We start from the raw sequence: 23,840 nt of genomic DNA on the forward strand, positions 1-23,840 counted from the left end.
ATAGGAATATTTTTGCGCATAGAAAGTGCCAAAACTGCAAGATTAGGTGTGGTAAAGCGTCCGATTCATCGTAATGCAGCGATAGTATGAATATATCGATTCAAAAAGAGGCGCAAATATATATTTAATTTAAAAAATTCGTTATATCTAAAACCAAAAGTGCTGTAAGAGGATTAAAGTATCCAATTTAAATTTAAAATTCTTAGGCAATTCGAGAAAAACCTTGATTATGGGGAATACAATTATCGATAATTTCCGATTTGAATTAAAATAAAATTTTTTCACAACATAAAACCGTTTACTACAATTTATTAATTAATTTATAAAATACATAAGTTAGAGACATAATTGACAATCACTTATCAAAATTAACTTAAAAATATATTATCAAAGGGTACTTTCTCAAATATTTTATTCGAGAGCTCTCGGAATACCAGACCAAAGCTTTTGGAGTAGCCAACCTTCAATTCGTTGAAGACCGTCTCCCAGTTTTCATTCAGGAAGCGATTCATTCCCTCAGACAGAGTTTTATCATTAAAGAGGTTTTCAAAATGTAAATAAACGCGCTTAGGATCCATGGCAACACGGTACTCCTTCAGTCGCATGTACTTAACACCATCCTTTTCAAAGGGTTCCCCAATCAGACGGTGCTCGATTTTGGTATTGACAAGTGTAATATTGGCTTTGCCATGGCCAGTAATAGGCAGCAGTAAAATGCGACCAGACATTTCATAGTCGCCTATCATCTCAATGCGGTCGGTTTTACTATCACAGATAATTAAATGCTTATCCAAATCGGTTCTGAAAGAGGAAGGGAATCGAGATTTGTTATTGGGTCGAAATTGTCGGCAATCTGTTAATTACCTATAGCGTTGGATCTTGCTAGTCGAGATCATATCATGCACCTTCACATTTTTCAAGGCTTGACGAAGATTTATAGGCGCATTACCGGCATCTATAACTAGTTTCTTCACGGTCAGCGGCTCTAGTGGCGGAATGCCGAGTTCTTTATTGCCTGTCAATAGTTAAATTAGTTTGGCAGTCAAGGAGCATCTATTTGGAAGGCATAGATTTGAATAGGTATCTGTACTTACCACTTTTGAGCAATTGTATGGCCTGGTTAACAGCGTCCACCAGACACTTGTCAAAGTTTGCATCGCGTTTGCATTTGGGGAAGTTGTCGGCTGAAATCAAAATATATATTTTAATGAGTTTGATCATGACATTGAAACTGTTTGCGGAAGTGCCGCGCCTGGAAGTGTGTAATTGTGCCAACATAAAATCAACGAGCGCCCAATGACTGCAAGTACTTCAGATAGAGTTCGTTGGCCACAAAACAAGTTTCCAACAAAGTCTTAAATGAAGCAACAAAACAACAAATGAGCCAGCATATTCATGGGTCTCTCAATGTCAAGTCAAAGCGCGCCTGCCTATGTATTTATCACAAAGATGTAGCGAGAAACAAAGCCACTCATGACCTACGGCAACAAAGCGATGATACCTAACACTACGCGTGCATAGCAAGGCTTAAAATATGTGTCATAGCAAGCGGAAGTGGTCTGGTCCGCTGACTGACTGACTGACTGATTGCAAACCCGTTTGCCGATAACGATATGCCATTATGTTGTCAACCTGTTTCGATTGCATAACAATTCCATTGGCGCCTATCGATGCAATTGCAGCGCGATGCATATCGATGGGCCATGGATTTTGCATGCCCTACTTGTCACCCTGTCGGCCCATTAGAAGACATTACAATGAGCGCGACCTTCGGGCCGGTAGCCAAAATAAACTAGCCATACATAAACAATATTGATCACGTTTTGGCCATAAACAGCGCTGGTGGGCCCAAAAGCAGCCAAAGCCAAAGGCAAAGCCCAAACCTAATGCGCAAATAATAAAAGCACCGCCAACGAAATCACAAGCCGCAAGCAATTTGCACTTACTGTTATTGTTTTTGTTACTGTTAATGTTGCTGCTAAAGTTACTTACGCAAATCTTGCGCGGCCGTTACACATTTTGCGGTCTCCTGCGCAACCGCAGCGATTAGCAGCAGCAATATAACTGTCGGCCGTTTTGACATGATGCCGCTCGAAATCGGATGTGATATGCGAAATATATTGCCAATATGGAGTTTCCTCAACTGAAGACTCTAATTTACACACACAAGCGAACACACACGCACATGCACACGAAGAGCGAATCGGTTGCAGCTGCTGCGGGCTTTGTCTCTTCACGACGACTTATCACAACGTAATGGACGCGGGATGCTCCAAGCGTCCGAGTTATATACGAAGCTTCGGCGCGCATGCAGCGACGCCGGCTTGCAAAAGCTTCCTGCGCAGCGGGCGAACTTATTATGAAGTTTGAATAAGCATCAAGCCGAGCTTTGGCCCATAAACATGCACATACATATGAACGCCACATGCGGCAACTTTTGCTTTCCGCCTGACCGCTTTGGGCGATGCAACCAATACAACATTACCCATTCATGATCATGATGTTGCAGCAGAGTCGGCTCGCTCTCGTTGCATATAAATGCTGTGGAAACGGGTGTCGAACGTTGACCGGTAATCCAGCAACCCTGTAATGCCCTTTCCATTTACGTTGTGGTTCATTGAACCTCTTACGCACTCCTGTATGCAGAGGCGGAGTTTTAAATTTAATTGGAGTGCTATTAAAATTGCCGGTAGTAAACAAAATTGGGTTATATATTTGCTAAAAGGGTGGTTTTAAAAACCACAAAAGTTGCGGACCTCTTAATCTGGTAAGCCTTTTATTTACTACCTCAAGCGGAGCTTGAAACCAGAAAGCTTTTTAGTATAAAAAAAGAACCTATTAAAAAAACACTATTTTCATAAACAAATCTAGTTTTTAATCATATTTAATTTCATCATAATCATGAGAGTTTATCTTGAGTCAAGGAAATCGCACAGCAGCAAATATAATTATAAAATAGTATATATTATAAACAAAAATGTGTACAGTAGTATTAAGTTATATTAGCTGTCATAGTAACCTTTAAGATAAATGTTCAAATGCCTGGGATAATAATTAAATTTGATGATCGCGTTACAAAGATCATTTTATTTTTACATATGCTGCCAATGTTGTTAACGATATAAAGGGTATTTTTATGTGACCACCCCAGCAAGTCTTCGTTTATAAAATATTAAATACTATATTGTACAACATTATTCGGAGCGCTGCTTAAAGAGTATGGAATATTTTTTTCTTTATTGCTGGTACTTTATTAATGGCCTTAGCAATTAGTTCTAGTCGCTAACGCAAGACACCACTAAAAGGCCATAATTTAAGTTTGTTGCCTAAGTCATTCGTTTGCCAAAAACAGCAGCTCGAGGACCTCAGTTCGGCGTGTGTCTATGGAAACTGTCGCAACTGTTGTTGAAACATAAACAAACGATGCCGGCGGCCAGACCAGGCAACGTTGTTGGGCATGGGAACACTGGCCGCTGGTGTTGAGGTGTTTATTGTGCGTTCAAACCGGTTGCCCCTCCGCTCAACAGTCGTCGCTCAACATTCTACGGGCACACAGTCTGTTTTTTGGGGCCAAATACCAAATACTTGTTACAAAACAAAGGAAAATCAAAGACAACTACCGAAATGCATAGGTGCTATTGTGGTCACAGCGGTGGTAGCTTTGCGGGCACGGGCAGCAGCATCTTGAAGTCAACGAGCCACGTTAGCAGACTGCAGCAGCAGCAGCAACCGCTACGCACTGATCTCTTATCGTTGACGTCATCATCCAGGCAGAGCATGCGACCGACGCAGTTTGTTAAGCAGATCAATCTGAAAAGGAATAACGAGATGGGCTTGGGCCACTCCAAAAGCGAGCTGAGCCGTAATTTTAGCAGACGCAATTCCGCAACGACAACATTAAGCCACTGTTCCAGCTGCTGCAGCTCTAGTGGGTGCGGCGCCCTACAACAACAACAGCGCGACAGTCGCGTCAAGGTGCTAAGTTGGGGTGTCGGCGAGTACCGGAATAGCAACGGGTCCAATAATAATAACGCCCATTGCGAGCACACCGATAACCGACGCCTCTACGAGCAGCGCGCCTGCGCCGTCAGCCGCATAGCAACTGAAGGTCAGGGTCAGGTTCAAGGTAGGAGCACAGAGACTCCCTCAACTTTGCCCAACCCCACACCGGAAGGCGTTGACGAACTGCAGCGCCTCCAGTCGTTACAACAATTCAGGCTTCTCAATGCCAGCGAATGTTTCAGTGCCCAGAGACAGGATGAACTGCGTCTACAGCACGCCTACGACAAACTAGGCGTGGCTGACAATGTGAAGAGGCAGAAGAACAAAGCCAACGAATGCAGGCAGCAGACCGTGAAGGCAATGACATCGGCAGGTCCGACGCCTTATGCCCTGCGTCAGAAGCTCTTGCAGCTGCGACTACAAGAGGAGGAGGCAACCGGCAGAGGCTGTGGAGCCCCTTGCGCACCGTTGGAGCGCAGCTGTGCCCTGAGATATAATTGACCGCAGCGACACGTTGTCGTAAATAGTAAATTCTAGTATTAAATAAAACAAAGCAATTTATGTATAATTTATATAAATAAATATTGTTAAGGCAGAGTTTAAGGACTGCTTTTCAACTGATAAGCTTACAGCTGGGTAGGTCCAGTTGGATCTTCTGATGTGGCAATGTTGACTTGGGTAGCAACTGAATATTATAGGAATGCATATGACATAATTATACACATCTATATATATATATACTTACTTGCATGGGTAAAATATCTATAGATTTACGGAGCGTGTTATTAGTACTCGCAGAATTTTTTGATCTAATTAAATAAAATTCTTCAAAAGTACACGATTAAAATATTTCATTAATCTAAGAGCTTTGGGATATATAATATTACCTTGCCCGTGACACATATCAAATAAATTCTCGAAACAGCTTTATAAATGTGTTTGACACTGATCGGACGGTAAGCAAACGCCAATTTACCACTGTTGCGGGTGGAATTCCCCAAATAGCTGAAAAAGGTATTCGTTAAGATCCTATGTAGAGCTTTTAAAATAAGTTTCAAGCAAATCGCAAAAATTTTAAACATCACCAAACAAATTTTTTAATTGCACTTTCCACTGTAAAAGTTTTGACTTTGCCATGTGAAACACGAATCAAATGATTTTTATGTCCATGGAAATGAGTTTGAGCGCGAAACGCCAGCCTCCAAATCTTTGACCCCCATTTCCACCAAGGAGGGATGGATTGCAAAATATCCATCAGATGAATTTTGACAAAGATCTTTTTGCAGCCGAACGGATGGTAAGGAAAAAAACTTTCATACAACCGTTTTACGTCAATTTACCACTGTTACGGGTGGAATTCGCCAAATAGCGGAAACACGTATTCATTACGAGTTCCATCAAGGAGGAATGAATTTTTTGAAAAGTGTGAAACACCTTTTAAATGAATTTCAACGAACAATTTAAAAATAAATTTGATGCCGATCGGATGGTAAACAAAAAAGTTTTATACCAAAGTTTTTCGCGATTTTTCCACACTCCTAATACACTACATAAGGTAACTAAGTTGAAAATTTCAGCTTCCTAGCTCTTACGGTATGGGCTGTGCGTTGATCACCAATCAGTCAGTCAGTCAGGACAAACAGTTTTATATATAGAGATAAGCTCCATTTATACACTAAAACTTCTTAAGAGCTTATTCAAAAGAGATGAGATACCTTTGTTAGTTAGTTAATGAGGAATATAGTCATAAAAAACTGCTTCTTAACCATATCTGAAGTTAAATCATGTGACGTTCATTATAAAAAAGTTCTGTCGTAATAATAAACAATTCTATTCAATCATAAAACTTAAGTTAATGAATCAATCAAACAAAGTCATTAATTAAAAGCCACATATCATTTACCATTGCTCGACCGTTTTCTAGTTAAAACCACACGATGATAATCATTTTTATTGCTAATATGTATTTCATTTTTCATTCAATATGTATTTCATTTTTCATTTAATAAAACTGTGCTATTTTGTTACAAGTGCCTCATGTTTTTATTTGCTTTTTTTTTCGCTGTTTTTAACTTTTAATTTTATTCTCATTTTCCATAGTTGTCTTTTCAAATTTTCAAAAATTAGTTACAAGTTATTTATTACTTTTGTTCTTTTTTAGAGTTTCTTGTTTGTAGCTGTTTGACGCAATTTTTGATATTACATTACATCTTTAAGTTTGTTTGTTTTTTTTTTTGTTTTTTGTTTTTTGTAAAACAGCCAATATCAACTATAATATTTAATATTTTTTTACTTTTTTTCTTGAGTTTTATGTTTTGTTTTACATATTTGTATGTACGTAGAATTCAATACAACATTAAACAGAGTACTAGAGTGGTTTCGACAAGGGAGTTTAGGCTGCAGTTGGACATTCATTTTGAAAACTCGGTTTGTTTACGCGATTGTTACGGGCGGGGGGATTATACAAACGAAACCATTATTGGGGCTAATTACGCCAAGGCAAGTGATCTTTAGAACTGCGTATCCTTGTTTGGAATGGGTCTGATCGCTTGTCTGGACATACGTGCATGCATATAATAAGTATAATACTTGAATGTGGCGGCCTTTAGCACTAGAATGTACCGACTGTAGTCACAAAATACAATTACAAGCACAAAAACGTGTGTACACAGTGCATGTATCTATTTGTGTGTTTCACATGTTTACAATTTTATTCAATACACACATATATCAATATTGTTATATATGTATTTCTATATGCATACATCATTTTTTTTTAATTGTAGTTCCTGCTTGTAACCTTATCTGCCGCGTCGTTGACGTCAGCAGAGGGCACACAGTGCCACTCAAAAGAATGCTGCTCTCAACGAGCTGTTCAACTTTTGGATAGAAATTTGTGTTGCCTTGTTTAGCAATGTATTGTATTTTTGCTTTATTGTTTGCAATTGATTTTATCGTTAATTTAAGTATAGTTATTGTAGTTTTTTTATTTTTGTAGATTTCATTTGTAATTTTCTTGGTATGCACGTTTTGTGTGTTACATATTAAATCGTCAACGCATACAATTTAAAAATATACACATTTTTGTTTATTTTAATATTTTTGGTGTAAACAATTCAAACTTATGTACTTTCGAGCTAAATTTGCTTGCTTTAAAACTAAGTAAACATGTAGTAGAATTTTAATGATGAATAATAGTTTAAAAAATGATATATATATATATATATATATATATTATGTACATATATATATCGCGCTAAAAATACGTACATACTTTTACAATGCATATGTATTCAACTCACACACATATCAAAAGTGTAGATTAAAATTCAAAATAATTATAAAAAATAACATTTTACCATTTGCTATATTAAAAAAATATTACAATATAAAGGAAAGAATCCTATGCTTGGTTGTTGTGCTATGCAAAGAACCGAAAAATGCTGTGCGAGATAAATATGCAATAAATACAACTGGTGTGTGTGCACTTTTCATACCTAACGTAAGTTTCTGTGTGTGTGTGTGTGTGTGTGTGTGTGTGTGTGGTTTTGAGTTTCGGTATTTGTGTTCGCATCGCGCAAGGAAAAACTATAACAAAACAAAATTAATACATTAAGATATATTCTTGCTTATGCAGTGTTTAACACTACAATTAGTTTGAACTAAAGTGTCTCATTTGTGTATGTGTGTGTGTGTATGGGGGTGTTGGTTTTTAGTACTTTTCAAATGAAAATAGGCTAATTTATATGCATTTTTTATATCCTTATAACGTTGCTCACGATTCGATTACACATATTCGATAAAAACAAACACTTGCGTATTAAATTGGTTTTTTTGTGTGGCCGTTTTTGTTGCTGTTTTTTGTTGATGTAAATTATTGTTGCTGTTTTTTGTGTGCCGCTTATTTTTTCTTATTCTTGTTGTTTGCGCCGCGGGGCGGTGTTAGCGGACGCCCTGAGCTGCCAAAGTTTGGATAAACAAATCGTCGCTTATCGGCGGGTTTCAATATCTGAAAGGAGCACATCAATGTGTCATCTACGGACATCATGGCACCTATGAAGTAAACAAAATTTGTATAAATAACATATCATATGACAGTAAGCATTTACGTAGTGTAACTTGAATACCGTTAATAATAAAGTTTTGTTTAGTATTAGTTCTCCAAGCATAAATCGAAAAGGTTGCTCGCGACATCAGTTTGATATTTGAGAATGTGATTCTCACTTAAGATATTGTTTATGTTAGAAGGATGGCATCAAATGTATTGAATACGATTGTTTCATGATGAAAATTTACTCGCCTTATCGTCTAGCAAAACCAACAACGGTAACAGGGTGCCGAAGATAAATAAATAAATTATAATCTAACACACGTTTTTTATATGGAAATTATACAATAAATTCAACCTATTTTTTTTGTTTTATGTAAGAAACTATTTGAAATTTGCCATTGCTGAGATTCGTTGAGAAATCTTGAGAGCTAAAATGTTGTCAATTTTGTAAATTATGTTTTATGCGATTGCCTATAAAAGATTTACAAAAAAGTAATCCAATGTTGAAAACATACAAAAATCGCTAATAAAAAGATGTATTTTCGTTCCCATGCCTGCTAGATGATATAGTTTGTCTGGAATGGTCGACTCCGATATATGAAATAACTTAAAAGAAGACTAGTTTAATCCAAAACAAACTCGACATATGAAGCTTCTACTAAAATATATATTATACTTAATTGGTTGGAGAAACAATTTCTTTAATACGTTAAAAATGCCGTGACACAAATTCAAAGTAATTTCCTATTGCTGATCACGAGTAGGTTATTTAATTTTCTATTCGTTATATCATCTCCTGAATTCGCCCTATACTAACTTTTACGTGTAACTGAACTATGAGCCTATTTACTTGAAACTTCGCAATTGTGTTGCTCTGCCCGCAAGGTTATCTCAAAAATCTGTGTTAATCTTTAAGTTATCTATGCATGTTATATAGTATACCACAGTATTTGCTCGTCTTAACAATTCCCCTACAGAGATAACACCCACGTTGTTGCTGTTTAAAGTCCAGGGCTGGCACGTGCACGTGCAACCTCTCCCTCACTGCACAGTGATCACTCACCCGCATTGTCAAATTCACCGCAGTAGTTGGGCGCCGAGAAGAGCGTAACCAGCTGGCGCTTGGCAAAGAACTCGTAACCATCCTCCACAACCTGATGTGCACGACATATTAGGTCGAATTCATGCTTCTGTAGAAATTTGCCCACAACCTTATTAAAAATAAATGAAGATTTGTTATTCAGCTACTTATTAGTATCAGTATTTCTTTAGTTACCTCTGCTCCAAACGTGAAGCTTACACCGCGATCATTTTCGCCCCAACCCATGGTATCCTTGTCGGGGTCCGACCACAAGAGATCGCAAAGCAGGCCCTGATCTGGCACGTCCGTTGGCCGCATAATGCGTCGGATTTGTTCCATTGAGGACAAATCGGGACTCAGGCCGCCGTGACAGCAAAATATTTTTTCATCCACAATTGCCGCCACAGGCAGGCAGTTAAAGCAATCCGTAAATGTTTTCCACAGCTTTATGGTATAACGTCGCTTGCATTCATCATAGAACCTGTCAACGTTAAAGTTACATGAACAATAGACATGACATTTAAGAAAATAGTGCGTGCTAAAATGCTGGAGCGTTTCTCACGAAAGGCCATTTCCGATTAGCGCATATCACGACAATACATAAGAACAGCTGTCACTTGTGGATTTGAGTCCAAATTGAAAACTGAATCTAGCGACTAACTGGGATATATAGTGAGGATTCTAGATTATTCAAGTAGTACTAGTAATCGATCGGCATGCTAGGACGTTCAGATTAGCCTTTGAGCTTTGGAAACTGAATTTTGCGATATATATCACATAAACGTGTTTAACTAAAGTACTCTTAAAAGAATTGTTAATCGACCTATTTGAAGATCGACGTTAAACAAATGTATTTGGACCTTTTTACAATTCTAATAAATAACATTTGGCAATCTGAATCTGAACTCACCCGTAGATGCGATTGATGCTGGCGCATTCGTGATTGCCGCGCAGCAAAAAAAAATTCTCTGAATATTTGATTTTATATGCCAACAAGAGGCATATCGTCTCCAGAGATTGTTTGCCACGATCCACATAATCGCCAAGGAATAGATAATTCGATTCGGGCGGGAAACCGCCGTATTCAAACAAACGCAATAGATCGTAATATTGTCCGTGTATGTCACCGCATATCTTGAGCGGAGCCTCCAGTTCCAATAGTATGGGCTGTGATAGGAATATTTCACGCGATTTCAAGCATAAACTCCGTATTTCACTCTCCGATAACTGCACATTTTTGCCAGGACGTGCACCACGCACTGGAAATAAACAGACAGAAACATTTGAAACATTTAGATGAGGTGTGGAGTTGGGTTTATGGGGCGGTGGGAGAAATTTACCTTCCAGCAGACGCGAGATAATGCTGTCAATATTCATGATGTCGGACATGTTTTACTGCGACTCTCCTCCACACTGCTACTGCTACTGTTGCTGTTGTTGTTGTTGTTGCTGCTGCTGCTGCGGGAGCTGATACCTGTACCTATGTATGTGGCTCCGTCTGTTTTCTTATCTGTTTACCTGAGTCCGCTACGATTGCTACTGATGGCTCCGTTATTTTAGCGTAAGCTTATGTATTTTCGGTATACGTTATGTATATTATTTCATCGATGTGTGCGCGGGTAGCAGGGGGCGGAGGGCAATTTGTGCGTTTGTGTGTATATATGTGTGTGGGAGTGTGTGTGAAGTCGTCGTCAGGTAATATAAATTAGCAGCGCTGCTTTGAACTACTGCTACGGATTTTCAATACTTTAGCTATTACGCCATGTACGTTCAGCGTTTGTCACTGTTTTGCGTGCTGTTTGACTGCGTTTTAAAGCATTTATTGCAAGTTATTGTAGATATTTGCGACGTCAAGAAATTTTTTCGCGCAACCACACTTCGCCGCATCGCAATCTAAATTCGCCGCGTATGTGTATCGATAAGCTGCAAGTGCAGACATCGATATGTGGCGGTTTTCCAGTTGCCACTAAAATAGCGTTGCCATACTGCATGACCCGCGCAAGTGGCAGCTTGAGGCTATTTAAAAAAAAATATAATTAATTTTTTCTTTTTATTGACAATAATTATGTATTTTTCGTATTTGACTTATTCTTCATTGGTATCAATACTTTTGCCGCTGCCCAGCGTATTGAACATAACGCGCTTACGGGGAAGCGGCATAGGTTTTGCTTGTTGCGTTTGGCCAAGCTTGGGCTTGGCAATTACTTGAGCCACAGGCTTGGCCAGCATTTGCTCTAATTGAGCCTTGAAATTTAAATGTTGCTCTTGTCTCTGTGGCTTGGAGCTTGTAGTTGACGCCTCATCCACATCCTCATCCTCCTGTGATACTGATGTCCGTTCACTAGCATCATTTTCCTCGTCATCATCGTCTGTGGTTGCTAGCAAGCCGGTTCGACGTTTGGGCACATCCATTGGCTGCAGCGGCGTCTTGGTTTTCAACAGAACCTGAGCACGCTCTGGCATCTTGGCGGAGCAAAGCTTTTCCACGAATATGCGTATGCGATTGCGCGTGGTATAGAAATGAGGATAGTCCTGTAAAAGGTTGCGTATCATATTTGTTGCTTGAGACTTATTTAATATATATTCTACCAATTTCAGCCTATTACGGTGCTGTGCTAGCTCGGCGCTGACACGCTTCAGCGATGTGTTGGATAAACCCTTTGTTTTCATATTAAATCCATGCGGATTTAGCTTGAGGTTAACCAGCTTGCGAGCATCCTTGCGCGTCAACGGCTTCGGCGGCTTTGGCGGAACTCTAGAACCAATCGGAATTTCTGAAATTATGGCCAACTGTTGACTCGAATCAATTACTTACCTTGCTTTTTGGGTAGCTTTGCTTTTTGGCGACATGAACACTTTTCTTTCCGGCTCGGAAGTCAAAAGCTCACTGCCTTCATCGCTGACGCTCTCCTCTTCGGCGAGGCTTTCGCTTATGTCGGTGGTTTCCTGCGTCTCGGTCTGGCTAGTGCTGGGCTTGGGCTCTGGTTCGTTTCTAAAAGGCTCAGCTGTAGGCTTTGTGTAGGTCGGATGGCTACCCGAGCTGTTGCCACTGGGCTGCTCTTGCACATGGGTCACCGCATGCTGCTTCTGCTGCCCCTGCTGCTGCGTCGACTGAACTGGTGGCTCTTCTATGGAATAGGTGTCATCATCACGTTTTGTTTTGAGAAACTCCGTTTCCACCTTCCGTTTAATACGCTCCATGCTTTCCTCTTTTTTCGGCAATGGTTTGGGCTTGGGTATTTTCGATGGGTTTGCTGGTGGCTGCACTACAATGGCGGGCTCCTTCTGTTGGCTCAGACTTTTCAGGTCGCGCTCCAGTGCTTCAAGTTTCTCTTTGTAGCCCATTTCCAGGTGCCGCACCACCTCCTCCAGCTTAGTAGCGCTGACTTTGCCTATTTCGGCCACTTTATCGGTGAGTATGCGCTCCAAATCCTCCAGGGAAGGGGTGGCCACACGCTCCTCGGCAGGTACTGGCGTTACAGTCGTGACTTTTGCTTCTGCATCTTGCTTGGTCTGCTCCATTGCCAGGCTTAGGTCTGTGAGCTTTTGGTTAATGTCCCTGATAAATTCCTCGTTGCTCTGCTTGAGCTGCGTCTGCCACGCCTCAAAGTTACTGAGACGTTCGGCCAGGCCATGGAGCTGCTCCTTGCGCTCACCAGCCTCAGAGTTCAGCGCCTCACTGCTGAGCTCATCCTTTTCCTTATAGTCCGCCAAATTGCTTTGAATGCCCACATTACGCATGCTCATCGTAGCTGTTGCCTGATCCCGACGTGGGCTAGCAAGGAGCTTAGAGCTGCCACTGCGCTCCTTTATGTTGCGCTCGGCTGCATTGAGGCGCTCCTTCAGCTGCTTGATCTCCAGTTCCATTTTTATGGCATTTATTAGCTGCATGTCGTTGTCCTTGTCCTTCGCAGAAACACCGCCAGCCAGGCTGGTGGTGGGTGTGCCTACCCGATGCTTTCGGCCAATGTGTATATTGAGAGCCTCGTTGCTTATGAAATTTTTGGTGCACAGGTGACAGGGAAAGACTACCTCGCGTATGGTCTCGATTTGGGTGATCCTCTTGTGCAGCTGCACCACCTCGTTGTTCGACTCGCTGAGCGATTTGCGTAGCTTGGCAATTTCCTGTTGGGCCGTTTCGTGCGCCTCGCGCAGCTCTCCGACGCTCTCATCTAGGTAGGTGCGACAGCAAAGTAGATACTGGATGGCATATTGCGACATTACAAAGTACTTGGCTATGCCGCCGTCTAGAATGCGTGTCTCCAGCACTGTGCCCAGTGGTGCCTCGGATAAATGCTGCAGTGCATCGTCCACCACTTCCAAGTTCTGTTCACGCAGAATTCGATCCGTTTCATAGGAACCTGACGAACAGTACAGTTTTCACTTGACATTTTTGAATTTTTCCATCTCAAATTACCCATTAGTCGCCAATCCAAAGGCCCGTCCCGGTACTGGCGCAGCTTAAAGCCCGCCTCTCGCATCATCTGCGGAAAGTTGCCCTTGTAACCCATTTTTTGGGGTCCGCTGAAAGCGAAAGTTGTTTATGTCGTCCTCTCCACAAACAATTCCAAGTATTTTCAGGCAGCTGCCGACTCACTTCAAGTGCCTGCTCCAATTTCTTTTCCGTTTGTTTATTTATTTGTTGATGTCAACGCGATGGAGTTGCTAGGCGACCGCTGACAGTTCGCCGCCCTGACGCTGTCAGCTGGTTGAGAACTTGGCTAACACTCATGCAAGGGGTGCGTTAGTCAACGTTGCAGCCAAATGCCAATCATCGAGTTAATAAAGAGAACAATTCTGCCTGATATGCTTTAATTGAAATGGACTCTGGGCCCATAAAGCGTTAACATCGCTTCTAAGGTGGAAAAATGTTTGCTCTATCAACTAAAAATAGCTGGATAGAAAGACTTTGCGAGCCAGTGTTTTTAAAATTGTAACAGAAACTTTAAGAAAACGGTGTGTTGGTTGAAGAATGCTTGCCTCCATCAGCTGGAAGTAGGTGAAAAGGAGTCCTGCTGAGTATTATATTGTATTAGTATCTTTAAAGCTGTAAAATTGACTTAAGACTGTTACCGCAAGTAAGGTTAGATCGTTCGGAAAATCTTTGGCCCTATCAGCAAGGAGTAAACTAACAGTGATTCCTAAACTGTGTAAGTGGAGCTAGCTGGTCGAAACATGTTCTATTAGCTGAAAATGAGTATAATAAAAAGTAGTGTAGTAATAGTGCCCTTAAACTGACTTAAAAACTGTGTCCGTAACTGAAATTAAATCGGAAATGTATTGTCTCTTTCTTTAAAATGTAATATAATGGATCTTACCCACAGATTTTGTGAACTAGCTTAAAAAACTGCAGTAAAACTTGTAAGTTTCAGAACGTATGTCAAAATCTTAATAAATGATAATCTCATATCGAAATCCTGGTTTTTGAACAATTTTGGTAAATATATTATATTATAGCTAGAGTCACCAAACTTGACTTGTAGCTTCTAGAATAGTAAGTAATATATATATATATATATATATATATATATATAGTATCTTTCATTTTATATCTAACACCACCTCCCCGCAACTGCCACATAGCTATAAACAAGTAATTCAACCAATTTATGCTGCCCACAAATATAAGCCACATATTGAAATGCAATTGTCATTTTGAGAATACGCGAATATGTTATAATACAATAAGATCTACTGTTGAACATTTTATAAAGATCGGTAAAGAAACACAAAAGAAAATGTGTTTTGGCCGCCCACGTGTTTGCGGCAGTTAATTTAAATTACAAGAATTTCAAACGCGTAGAGCGAGCTGCATTTGGTGTTCGAATAAGAGGGTCCAGGGTATCCCCTAGTCAGGAGCTCCAGACTAGAAACTCTTACTTGTTTACATAGATCCATGGAAATGAATTTGAGGGCAACACGACAGCCACCAAATCTTTTGAATTTCCCAAAAAGTGCGAAATACCCATCAGATGAGTTTAGACAAAAACCTTAGAAAATATTTTTGTAGCCGATCGGATGGAAAGCAAAAACTTTTATAGAACCGTTTTTCTCCAATTTACCACTGTTGCGGGTGGAATTTGCCAAATCCCTGAAACACGTGTTTATTAAGATTTTATGTAAGCCTTTGGAAACCGGAAAAAGAACGAAAAGTTCAATTTTTACCGAGGATGGGAAATCTGTGAAACACGCCTCATATTATTTTTCACACATATCTTTGAAAATGAATTTGAGCGCGAAAAGTCAACCATCTTATCTTTGACACCCACTTTTACCAAGGAGGAATGCAGTTTATAATAAGTTTGAGGCCGCGTTTTTCGCGATTTTTCCACACACACGGGTAAAATTTCCCGAAACCCCGCCCTAAGGTGCACCTCCATCTCAAAAGGTAACTTACCAATCATCCATTCAGTCAGTCAGGAAAATCAGTTTTGTACATAGAGATAAACATCATTAACTTCAAGTAGAAAATAAGTTTCCCCAATCATAAACCAATCATATGATTCTGATTTAACTTCAGAGATGATTGTTTCAAAATGGATAGAAATCGTGTTCGTTGATTTCATGTTTAAATTACATTTGGCGCTTATTCTACTCGCTCAACTTAGTTGCGGCAAGAGTATTCGTGAGCTTTTCGCTCAGTTTCGATTGGAAGCTGGACGCGTAAGGTTTGCTCCAAATACTTGACGGAAAACACAAAATGCAATTGTTTGTTCTAAAGGAATAATTTTTAAGTGAACAAATTTGAGGAGTATTGCATAAAAATCTTGAGCGAAAAATGTGTCGCTGGCTTTGGTTGGGGTTTTTCCTGCTGCTGCCCTTGGCAAATACGACACGTAAGTTAGTTAAGGCATGGATTAAAAAATATGTGGAAATTTCGATACTCCTGATGAATCGGATGCTGTATCTCAAAACTTGGCCAGCTGTTAAAAGGTTGCGCCTTCTGAGAGTGCGTGAGAAAGCGAGAGAGGCGCGAGTGCGGCGACTGCGCAGTGTTTTGTTTTGGGAAGTTTTTGAACTGTGTTTGGGATATTTTTCTGATAGAGTATATATTTGCTTGGTCGGTTTTTTTGCCCAAACAGCGCCAGTTAGCTTTGAGGCGAATCCGGATACGAAACGCCTATATGATGATTTATTGAGTAATTACAATCGCTTGATACGGCCCGTTGTGAACAATACAGAGACCCTCACGGTTTGGCTGGGCCTGAAGTTGTCCCAGCTGATTGAGGTCAATCTAAAGAATCAGGTGATGACCACCAATTTGTGGGTCAAGCAGGTGGGCAAACATTCAGGCGAGTAAATAAAAATGCACCGCTTATAATATGTCGCTTTTAGCGCTGGTTTGACTATAAGCTGCGCTGGGATCCGGAGGAGTACGGCGGCGTGGAGCAGTTGTATGTGCCGTCCGAGCACATTTGGGTGCCCGACATTGTGCTTTACAATAACTGGGATGGTAACTATGAGGTTCGTGTCGATTTGCCCTATGTGAAATTCCATCTCAATCTATCTCTTTGTGCTCTTCAGGTCACACTTATGACAAAGGCAACCCTGAAATATACGGGGGAGGTGTTTTGGGAGCCTCCAGCGATTTACAAGTCATCCTGTGAAATGAACGTCGAATATTTTCCATACGATGAACAAATTTGTTTCATGAAATTCGGCTCATGGACCTATAATGGCGCCCAAGTGGATCTAAAACATTTGGATCAGGTAAAAGCCAAACCGTATTTCGATTAAGCTGCAACCGGATGGATGCAAATTTGCTTTGCGCTTCAATGCACAGAATGCAATTTATGCAGACACATACAGGGGGGGTTGGGTAGGGGTATCACATCACCAAACAAATTGCCTAGACTGGTTCGGTCGCTCGACTAATACTCGTTTGTACGTTTGTGTTCCTCGCACAGGTGCCTGGCAGCAATCTTGTGCAGGTGGGCATCGATTTAAGTGAATTCTATTTGTCTGTCGAGTGGGATATACTCGAAGTGCCGGCTACTAAAAACGAGGAATACTATCCGGACACATTGGAGCCATTTTCAGGTGAACTGCTGCACAGTTTTTGTGGGTGGCTTGTAATATGTAAATTTGATGTCTGTTGCAGATATTACCTTCAAGTTGACCATGCGGCGCAAAACGTTGTTTTATACGGTGAATTTGATTGTGCCCTGCGTGGCATTAACTTTTCTCACCGTTTTGGTCTTTTATTTGCCCAGCGATTCGGGCGAAAAGGTAAGAATGCAAAAAAAGGGAACTGCAAAAGACATGCTTGGACTTTTGACAATCTGCGGGGCATAAACTTTTGCATGTGGCATGTTGTTATACCCAAGTATGTAGATGGAATCATTTTTGAATGTAAATCTTTCATCATTAAAGATTGCCTATTTTTTAAATATATGTAGATGACTATTCATTTATTGCACTTTTATTACATATTGTATATTTATTCTTTTACCTACATACAACTTATTAAGAACACTAAAAAATCACTCTGAATATATCAATAAGTTTCTATATATTCTTTTCCCTCATGCACTTTAGAGATTCTACCATTAACAAACTCCTATTCAAGCTACCAATAATTTTTATAAAGCTGAGCTCTTAGTTAGTTTGCTAATGAAAATTGGCTTTAATAGAATGTTGGTAGAAACGCTCTGAGTTGAAATTGTTAAAGACCTACCATAAGAGCTCAACTTACTTTCCACAAGAATTGTCTACTTCTTTGCTATCGCTCTCCATTTTAGCCTACTTTATTATCGAATATCCTTCATTAAATATACATTTGTCTTCAGATCACAGAGTTCCAGGTGCATTTTGATTCGTGGCATTACAAGCAGAACAATTGCCTTCAATCATGCAGCACACATATATTCACGTCATATATTTCCAAAAAGGATTCATATTCAAATTTGCGTCGAATATCATTTGTGCTGTTCTGAGTATTGAAATCTCATAGCGTAAATTTCATCGAATGCATACAAGCCGAGTTCGAATCGAAATCAAATTGAATTTTCCCATATCGAGTGTCCCGTAATTACACACTATTTCACACATAGACCTACATATAAAAGCACCTAATTACACGCACCTACATTACACAACTACGCACTACACAACCACAGACACACAATCAAACAGCACACACACACACAAACACACAACCAAACACACACACACACAATAATACGTGATGTTTGCTGTTGTTGTTATTTTTGTTTATTGGCTCGTTTGAATCACTCATTTGCTTGGAGTATTAAATTAGCAAAACATTATAGTAAATAATTACAAACATTACAAATTCAGAAAAAAACGTTTTAAGAATAATTAAATATTGACAAAATAAATAAATTTTGAAGGGGTAATGACAGGTAAATGATTAGCAATAGCAATAAAATGTTGTGGTAAAGAGCAAGTTTTGTCTACAAGTTTTCTGATTATCAAAATTCAAGCCATAGTAAAAGTATTATTATTTTAGTTTTTCAAAAGTTCAAGTATTTTATAGTACCATTAATAGAACGACTTTGGATGAAACAAATTGTAAAGGCTATTTATAATTTTAAAAATTTTGTTTGCAATACCATCGAATTTATTTATAGTTTTTTTTATAATATTGGGTGCTTGAAAATATTTAAAGATCCACACAGACTAATCACAGTAAAAGCTCTGTGTCAAATAAAAAAGAGTCATACTCATTGAAGACATTTCAAAAGAAATAGCATATAATACGCTTTGTTGCTTGTTGTGTTGATAGTTTTTTTTTTGTATATGGTTCAATTGTTTGGAGGTGGAGATTTTGAATGTGTCGACGAGTAAAGAAATTGTGTGAGTGCCTTGCCCGATTCCACGGTTTGCGATGTCTTTGAGCAATTTTAATGTAACTTATTATTATTTTGAATTATTATTTATATTAATCCTAATATTGTTTACTAATGCGATTAAAATGGAATAAAATATGAAAAATCAATTGTTGAAGTCGGCTTATTGTTTTACGTGTCGTAATTGATATGTAATTGGCTATAATTAATAATGATTGGTAAATCGTTGGTCCATGTAATTATTTTGTTTATGCTGTGTTCTTGTCATTGTTGTCGTTGTTATTGAAACAAAACAAAAGGCTTTGCCTAGAGGCACTTTGAGCCAGCGAGAGCAAGAGAGAGAAAGAAACTGTGTAAATATTTCGTTGACAGGTTACGTTATGTATTTCAATACTCGTGTCTTTGACTGTGTTCTTCTTGCTATTGGCCGAAATAATACCGCCCACATCGTTGGCGGTGCCCCTGCTGGGCAAGTACCTACTCTTTACCATGATACTCGTCTCTCTGTCCGTTTGGACAACGGTCTGCGTGCTCAACATACACTTCAGGTGAGTTATCTGACTCTGATGATTAGCTCCCTTGTAGAGGGTATTATAATTTTGTCACTAAATCTGGGACACGTAGAAGGTGATATCTCTGACACCTCAAGTTCTAAATTTCTTAATCAGAAATAACAGAATAGCTTAAATAGATAGTTATGTCAGTCTGTCTGTTTCAAAAATGAGTTTTAGAATAGATAAGTTTTCTATTTTTCAAGATAAACAAGCTAAACTTAACAATTACAAGCTGCAGTATTCATCTAATATATCCCCAAACCCGAAACATATAGGAATTCCATATGATAAAAAAAGAAAAGGCACTTCTAAGTCATAAGTCGACAAGGGTATTTCATTTTTGGCTCGCCGAAGATAGGCAATCATTCTTGTTCATTATTAGTTAATCAATCGACCTACCCACTAACAGGTCCCCATCGACTCACAACATGTCGCCGCTAGTTCGCAAATTGTTCCTGCACTTCATGCCCAAGCTGATGATGATGCGACGCACTCAGTACACTCTGCCCGACTACGACGATTCGACGCCCAGCAATGGATATACCAACGAGATCGATGTACGGTAAGTATTTCCCTCCCCATATCAAGAGTTCACCTTTCACTTAACTAACCTTACCATTGTCTATTTGTGTGTGTTTTTTTTTGTTTGTGTGTGTGTGGGTGCTTTTTATTTCAGCGACAGCATCAGCGACTTTCCCAGCGAGTTTAAAGACAGCCAGGACGGCGCTTACGATAATGGCATGCAGCACTCAGTGGGTGAGTTTGGACTTGGGTCTGAGTATGAGTGGGGGGATTGTCGGCCCTTAAAACCACAAATATTTTGCAACACTCGCGGCTAACCGCGACCCGAAAGCCGAAATTGAAATGAAATAAAAATAACCAAATAATGCAATAAAACGGCAACGAATATGCTGTTGGGCATTCTCAATTCTGATAGCTTCGGACAATTTTGATGGTTGTGACGATGATGTGACGCTTTGATGACAAATAACGCCCATGTGGTTCTATTTAAGAGTGTGAGTGTGTTTCTGTGTGTATGTGTGTGTTTGTGTTTGCGGATAATAAAACAGCCCATGCGTCAAAACTGCCCAAGTGAAAAGAACGAACTTTGCATTATCTAGGTACAGGGTAGACAGAAAGCTTTTAATCTTATGAATTAACTCTGCGATAGACAACTTTTTATTTCGGTAAAATATTTAGAATATAATTATTATTAGCAGTATTATTTTCATTTTTCAGAATTATATATTACTTATAACAAAAAAAAAAAAAAAAAATAATAATAATAATAATAATAATAATAATAATAATAATAATAATAATAATAATAATAATAATAATAATAATAATAATAAGAATACCAATAATAATAATAATAATTAAGTTGCTTTGATTTTACTGAAAAGCCGATTTATCAAACTTCTAGGATAGATGAGGTTATTGCGGCAGTTTGGCGCAGAATAAGAAACAGAGAACTTGGGCACAAATGGAATCCAAAATGCCATAATCTGACATTGTTTATAATTATTCTTAATTTATTTTATACAAAAATAAATGAGCTTCTACATATGTATATATATTTTAATACCCTGAACCCATTAAAATGGGTATAAGGGTATATTGTATTTGTGCAAAATCGAAATGTATGTAACAGACAGAAGGAAGCATCTCCGACCCCATAAAGTATATATATTCTTGATCAGCATCAATAGCCGAGTCGATCTATCCATGTCCGTCTGTCTGTCCGTCCATCCGTCCGTCCGTCCTTCCGTATGTATGAACGCAAGGATCTCAGAACCTATAAGAGTTAGAGACTTGAAATTTAAGATGTAGGTGTCCTAGTGCCTGCGCAGATCGAGTTTGTTTCCGATAATCGATAACTTACTCCGTTTCCAAGCAGTCGATAAAAATCGATATCGATATCCTGTTTTTTGGGCAATTTCGGTAAATAATAAGAGCTAGAGTCCGCAAACTGCACATATAGCTTCTAAAATAGAATATATATATGCATTTGATGTTGGAAGAAGAGGGTTTAGGGTATCCCCTAGTCGGGAGCTCCCACCTAGAACCTCTTACTTGTTTTAAGTTATCCATGTTCTATTTATGTTATAATTGATTCTGTGATTTTCATTTCTCATCCTAGAATAAATAACACCATTTTAAGTGAAGTCTGAGCTTCGTTTTAGATAAATAAAATATGATACAGAGAAAAGTTTCGTTGCAACAAGTTTGAGTTTACATAACAAAATGTTGGCTACACGGAAGTGCAACTATTTAAAGCAGATCAACTGATGGAAAACTCTCTTTGCCGTTAAAATATAGAAAATAAAATTCGATTGATATGCAATCTTGGATATTCAATTGATTGCTTTGGTTAATAAATGTTACAAGCTTCACTTATATGCTTCCATGCTCAACCAACAAACGGTTACTCATAAATAAAAACTGGCAGTCATAATTCAGTACTGTTGTTGTGTGTGTTTCTGTGTGTATGTGTGTGTGTGTGTATGCTGTTGGTGTTGTTATTGCTGATGTTGCTGAGCAGCGGGCTTGGAACTTGAAGCTGCGAATGTTGCTGTAGCCTGTAGGGCTTGTTTTCGCTTAGGCCATAATATTCTTCTGTGCACATGTGACACACGCTTACACACATACACACACACACACGCCTAAAAACACACACGCGCACACATTCAATTGTAGATTTAGAGTTGCTATTTGCCCGAGGGGCGCACTGGCATCTCCATTTATTTATTATTCCAATATTTTATTTCAATTTTTTGCAATTTCATGTGCTCGCCACGAGACTTGACAGATTCTGACAATGTGATACCGCGCAACTTAACACCCGAAGTGCTGCAGGCATTGCGTGCGGTCAGATTTATTGCGCAGCATATCAAGGATGCCGACAAGGATAACGAGGTGGGTACTGGGTAGGGCTCTGAGTGTGTAGTATGGGCTGGACTGAACACTGCAGGCTCGGCGGAGTCCCAACCTTTTGTTGCCCACTTTTATTGAGAGCCGCCGAGGACCACAGATTGAAGCTGAGTGCTGAACTCGTATTCGTATTCGAATTATTATGGCTGTTATTGTTGATATTGTTTAGCCTGTCATATTTTTGGCGTCTGGCAGAACTCTGGGCTCTGCCGCGCACATTTACAAGCGATTTTCTTTCGTTTCCATTATTGTTTATTGCCCGAAATTCAGCTTGAGCACCACGAAGACAGATGGAGTGAGTGAAAGACAGAGAGAGAGAGAGAGGGAGCGGGCATGAGTTTCAAATGTACAACATGGAATTGTAAAATATTAAATCATAACTTTATATTTTTATTACACTTCAAGTTTATTGAAAGACAGACGCAGCCAAAATTTTATGGCTTCAATTGAAATCAATTTATTTGGGAGCACTATACGACAATTTCTCGTCCCTTACCTCCAGCACGTCTATGTTTTACGAGATCTGAAAAAATTCAAAATGATTAAAAAATTCTTAAGGTTCTTGAAGTGGCAGCTTTATTACTGTCCTAGTTTTGCGAGGTTGCCATTACCTAAATGATTTTGTTATTTCTTTTCACAGATTGTCGAAGATTGGAAATTTGTGTCCATGGTCCTGGATCGCTTCTTCCTCTGGTTGTTTACGCTGTCGTGTGTGTTCGGTACTTGCGCCATCATTTGCCAGTCGCCCTCACTCTATGACACCCGCTCACCCGTCGACAGGCTGTACAGTGAGATTCCATTGCGTAAAAGCAATTTCATGCTGCCGCCGGACATTGTCAGGCAGGTAGTTAATTAGAAGCGGAAAGGTCTTCAAAAGGCAAGAGACCTCGAACAAGTTAACAATTACAAAAGGGGCTGGTAGCCCCTTATAAATGGAATCCATAATATTGAAATTTTACAACTCTTGAAATCTACCAAAGCAATGTCGGCTTACAAATATCTTAGCAATATTATAAATCTATAATAATAATAAAAAATAATGTATTAACCCAAACTCTGAATGATTTATATGTTTTCATATTATTAATTAAATACGTTTTTATTATTATTATTAATAATAATGTATTTGTTCTATAATAATATTATTTGTGTAATTTGATGATGGACCGTTTAACGAAACAAAACAATAGTTTGAATATTTGGTTATTGGAATTGATCGAATACTCCATTGTGAAATTAGTTGTTGGATGAAAATAAAGCTAAACTTAATTCAAAAAAAAAAAAAAAGTTGTTGGATGATGTTAAATATGTTCATTGCATACTTTGTTGCTTTGTTAAGTATGTTGCCGTTTGATAAATAGTTATCACACATACGCCACATTGCACACATACGCATACGATATTGT

General features: G+C 39.0%; 5 protein-coding genes across 6 annotated transcripts; 2 read left to right on the forward strand and 3 right to left on the reverse strand.

The window, feature by feature from the left end:
- Positions 1–302: 302 nt before the first annotated feature.
- Positions 303–2,240, reverse strand: LOC115770723 (protein takeout). Its single transcript, XM_030716122.1, has 4 exons — positions 1,993–2,240; positions 1,095–1,184; positions 865–1,015; positions 303–801 (listed from the first exon to the last, which is right to left on the reverse strand). The coding sequence occupies exons 1-4, from the start codon at positions 2,081–2,083 to the stop codon at positions 369–371; spliced, it is 765 nt and encodes a 254-aa protein (XP_030571982.1). The 5' UTR covers positions 2,084–2,240; the 3' UTR covers positions 303–368.
- Positions 2,241–3,624: 1,384 nt separating this feature from the next.
- On the forward strand, positions 3,625–4,503 carry LOC115770859. The gene has a single exon (XM_030716295.1). The coding sequence runs from the start codon at positions 3,625–3,627 to the stop codon at positions 4,501–4,503; it is 879 nt and encodes a 292-aa protein (XP_030572155.1).
- Positions 4,504–7,862: 3,359 nt separating this feature from the next.
- LOC115770843 (serine/threonine-protein phosphatase alpha-1 isoform) lies at positions 7,863–11,009 on the reverse strand. Its single transcript, XM_030716280.1, has 5 exons — positions 10,475–11,009; positions 10,045–10,393; positions 9,330–9,615; positions 9,117–9,264; positions 7,863–8,055 (listed from the first exon to the last, which is right to left on the reverse strand). Exons 1-5 carry the CDS (start codon positions 10,521–10,523, stop codon positions 7,904–7,906), a joined length of 984 nt encoding a protein of 327 aa, XP_030572140.1. The 5' UTR covers positions 10,524–11,009; the 3' UTR covers positions 7,863–7,903.
- A 210-nt stretch (positions 11,010–11,219) lies between these two features.
- Positions 11,220–13,743, reverse strand: LOC115770841 (zinc finger protein DZIP1L). The gene is made up of 4 exons (XM_030716277.1): positions 13,552–13,743; positions 11,950–13,495; positions 11,724–11,889; positions 11,220–11,666 (listed from the first exon to the last, which is right to left on the reverse strand). The coding sequence occupies exons 1-4, from the start codon at positions 13,643–13,645 to the stop codon at positions 11,220–11,222; spliced, it is 2,253 nt and encodes a 750-aa protein (XP_030572137.1). The 5' UTR covers positions 13,646–13,743.
- A 2,029-nt stretch (positions 13,744–15,772) lies between these two features.
- Positions 15,773–23,478, forward strand: LOC115770842 (acetylcholine receptor subunit beta-like 2). Of its 2 annotated transcripts, none has more exons than XM_030716278.1 (11): positions 15,773–15,970; positions 16,217–16,410; positions 16,470–16,598; positions 16,659–16,844; positions 17,042–17,174; positions 17,236–17,363; positions 19,319–19,494; positions 19,910–20,062; positions 20,177–20,256; positions 22,304–22,419; positions 23,075–23,478. In XM_030716278.1, the coding sequence occupies exons 1-11, from the start codon at positions 15,913–15,915 to the stop codon at positions 23,288–23,290; spliced, it is 1,569 nt and encodes a 522-aa protein (XP_030572138.1). In that variant the 5' UTR covers positions 15,773–15,912; the 3' UTR covers positions 23,291–23,478. The 2 variants fall into 2 exon arrangements, with proteins under 2 accessions (XP_030572138.1, XP_030572139.1); XM_030716279.1 differs by having other exon boundaries at positions 15,774–15,970; positions 22,313–22,419.
- The last annotated feature ends 362 nt before the right edge of the window (positions 23,479–23,840 follow it).

Source organism: Drosophila novamexicana, unplaced genomic scaffold, assembly GCF_003285875.2.
Source record: "Drosophila novamexicana strain 15010-1031.04,08,12 unplaced genomic scaffold, DnovRS2.1 tig00004560-arrow-pilon, whole genome shotgun sequence".
Lineage (NCBI taxonomy): Eukaryota > Metazoa > Arthropoda > Insecta > Diptera > Drosophilidae > Drosophila > Drosophila novamexicana.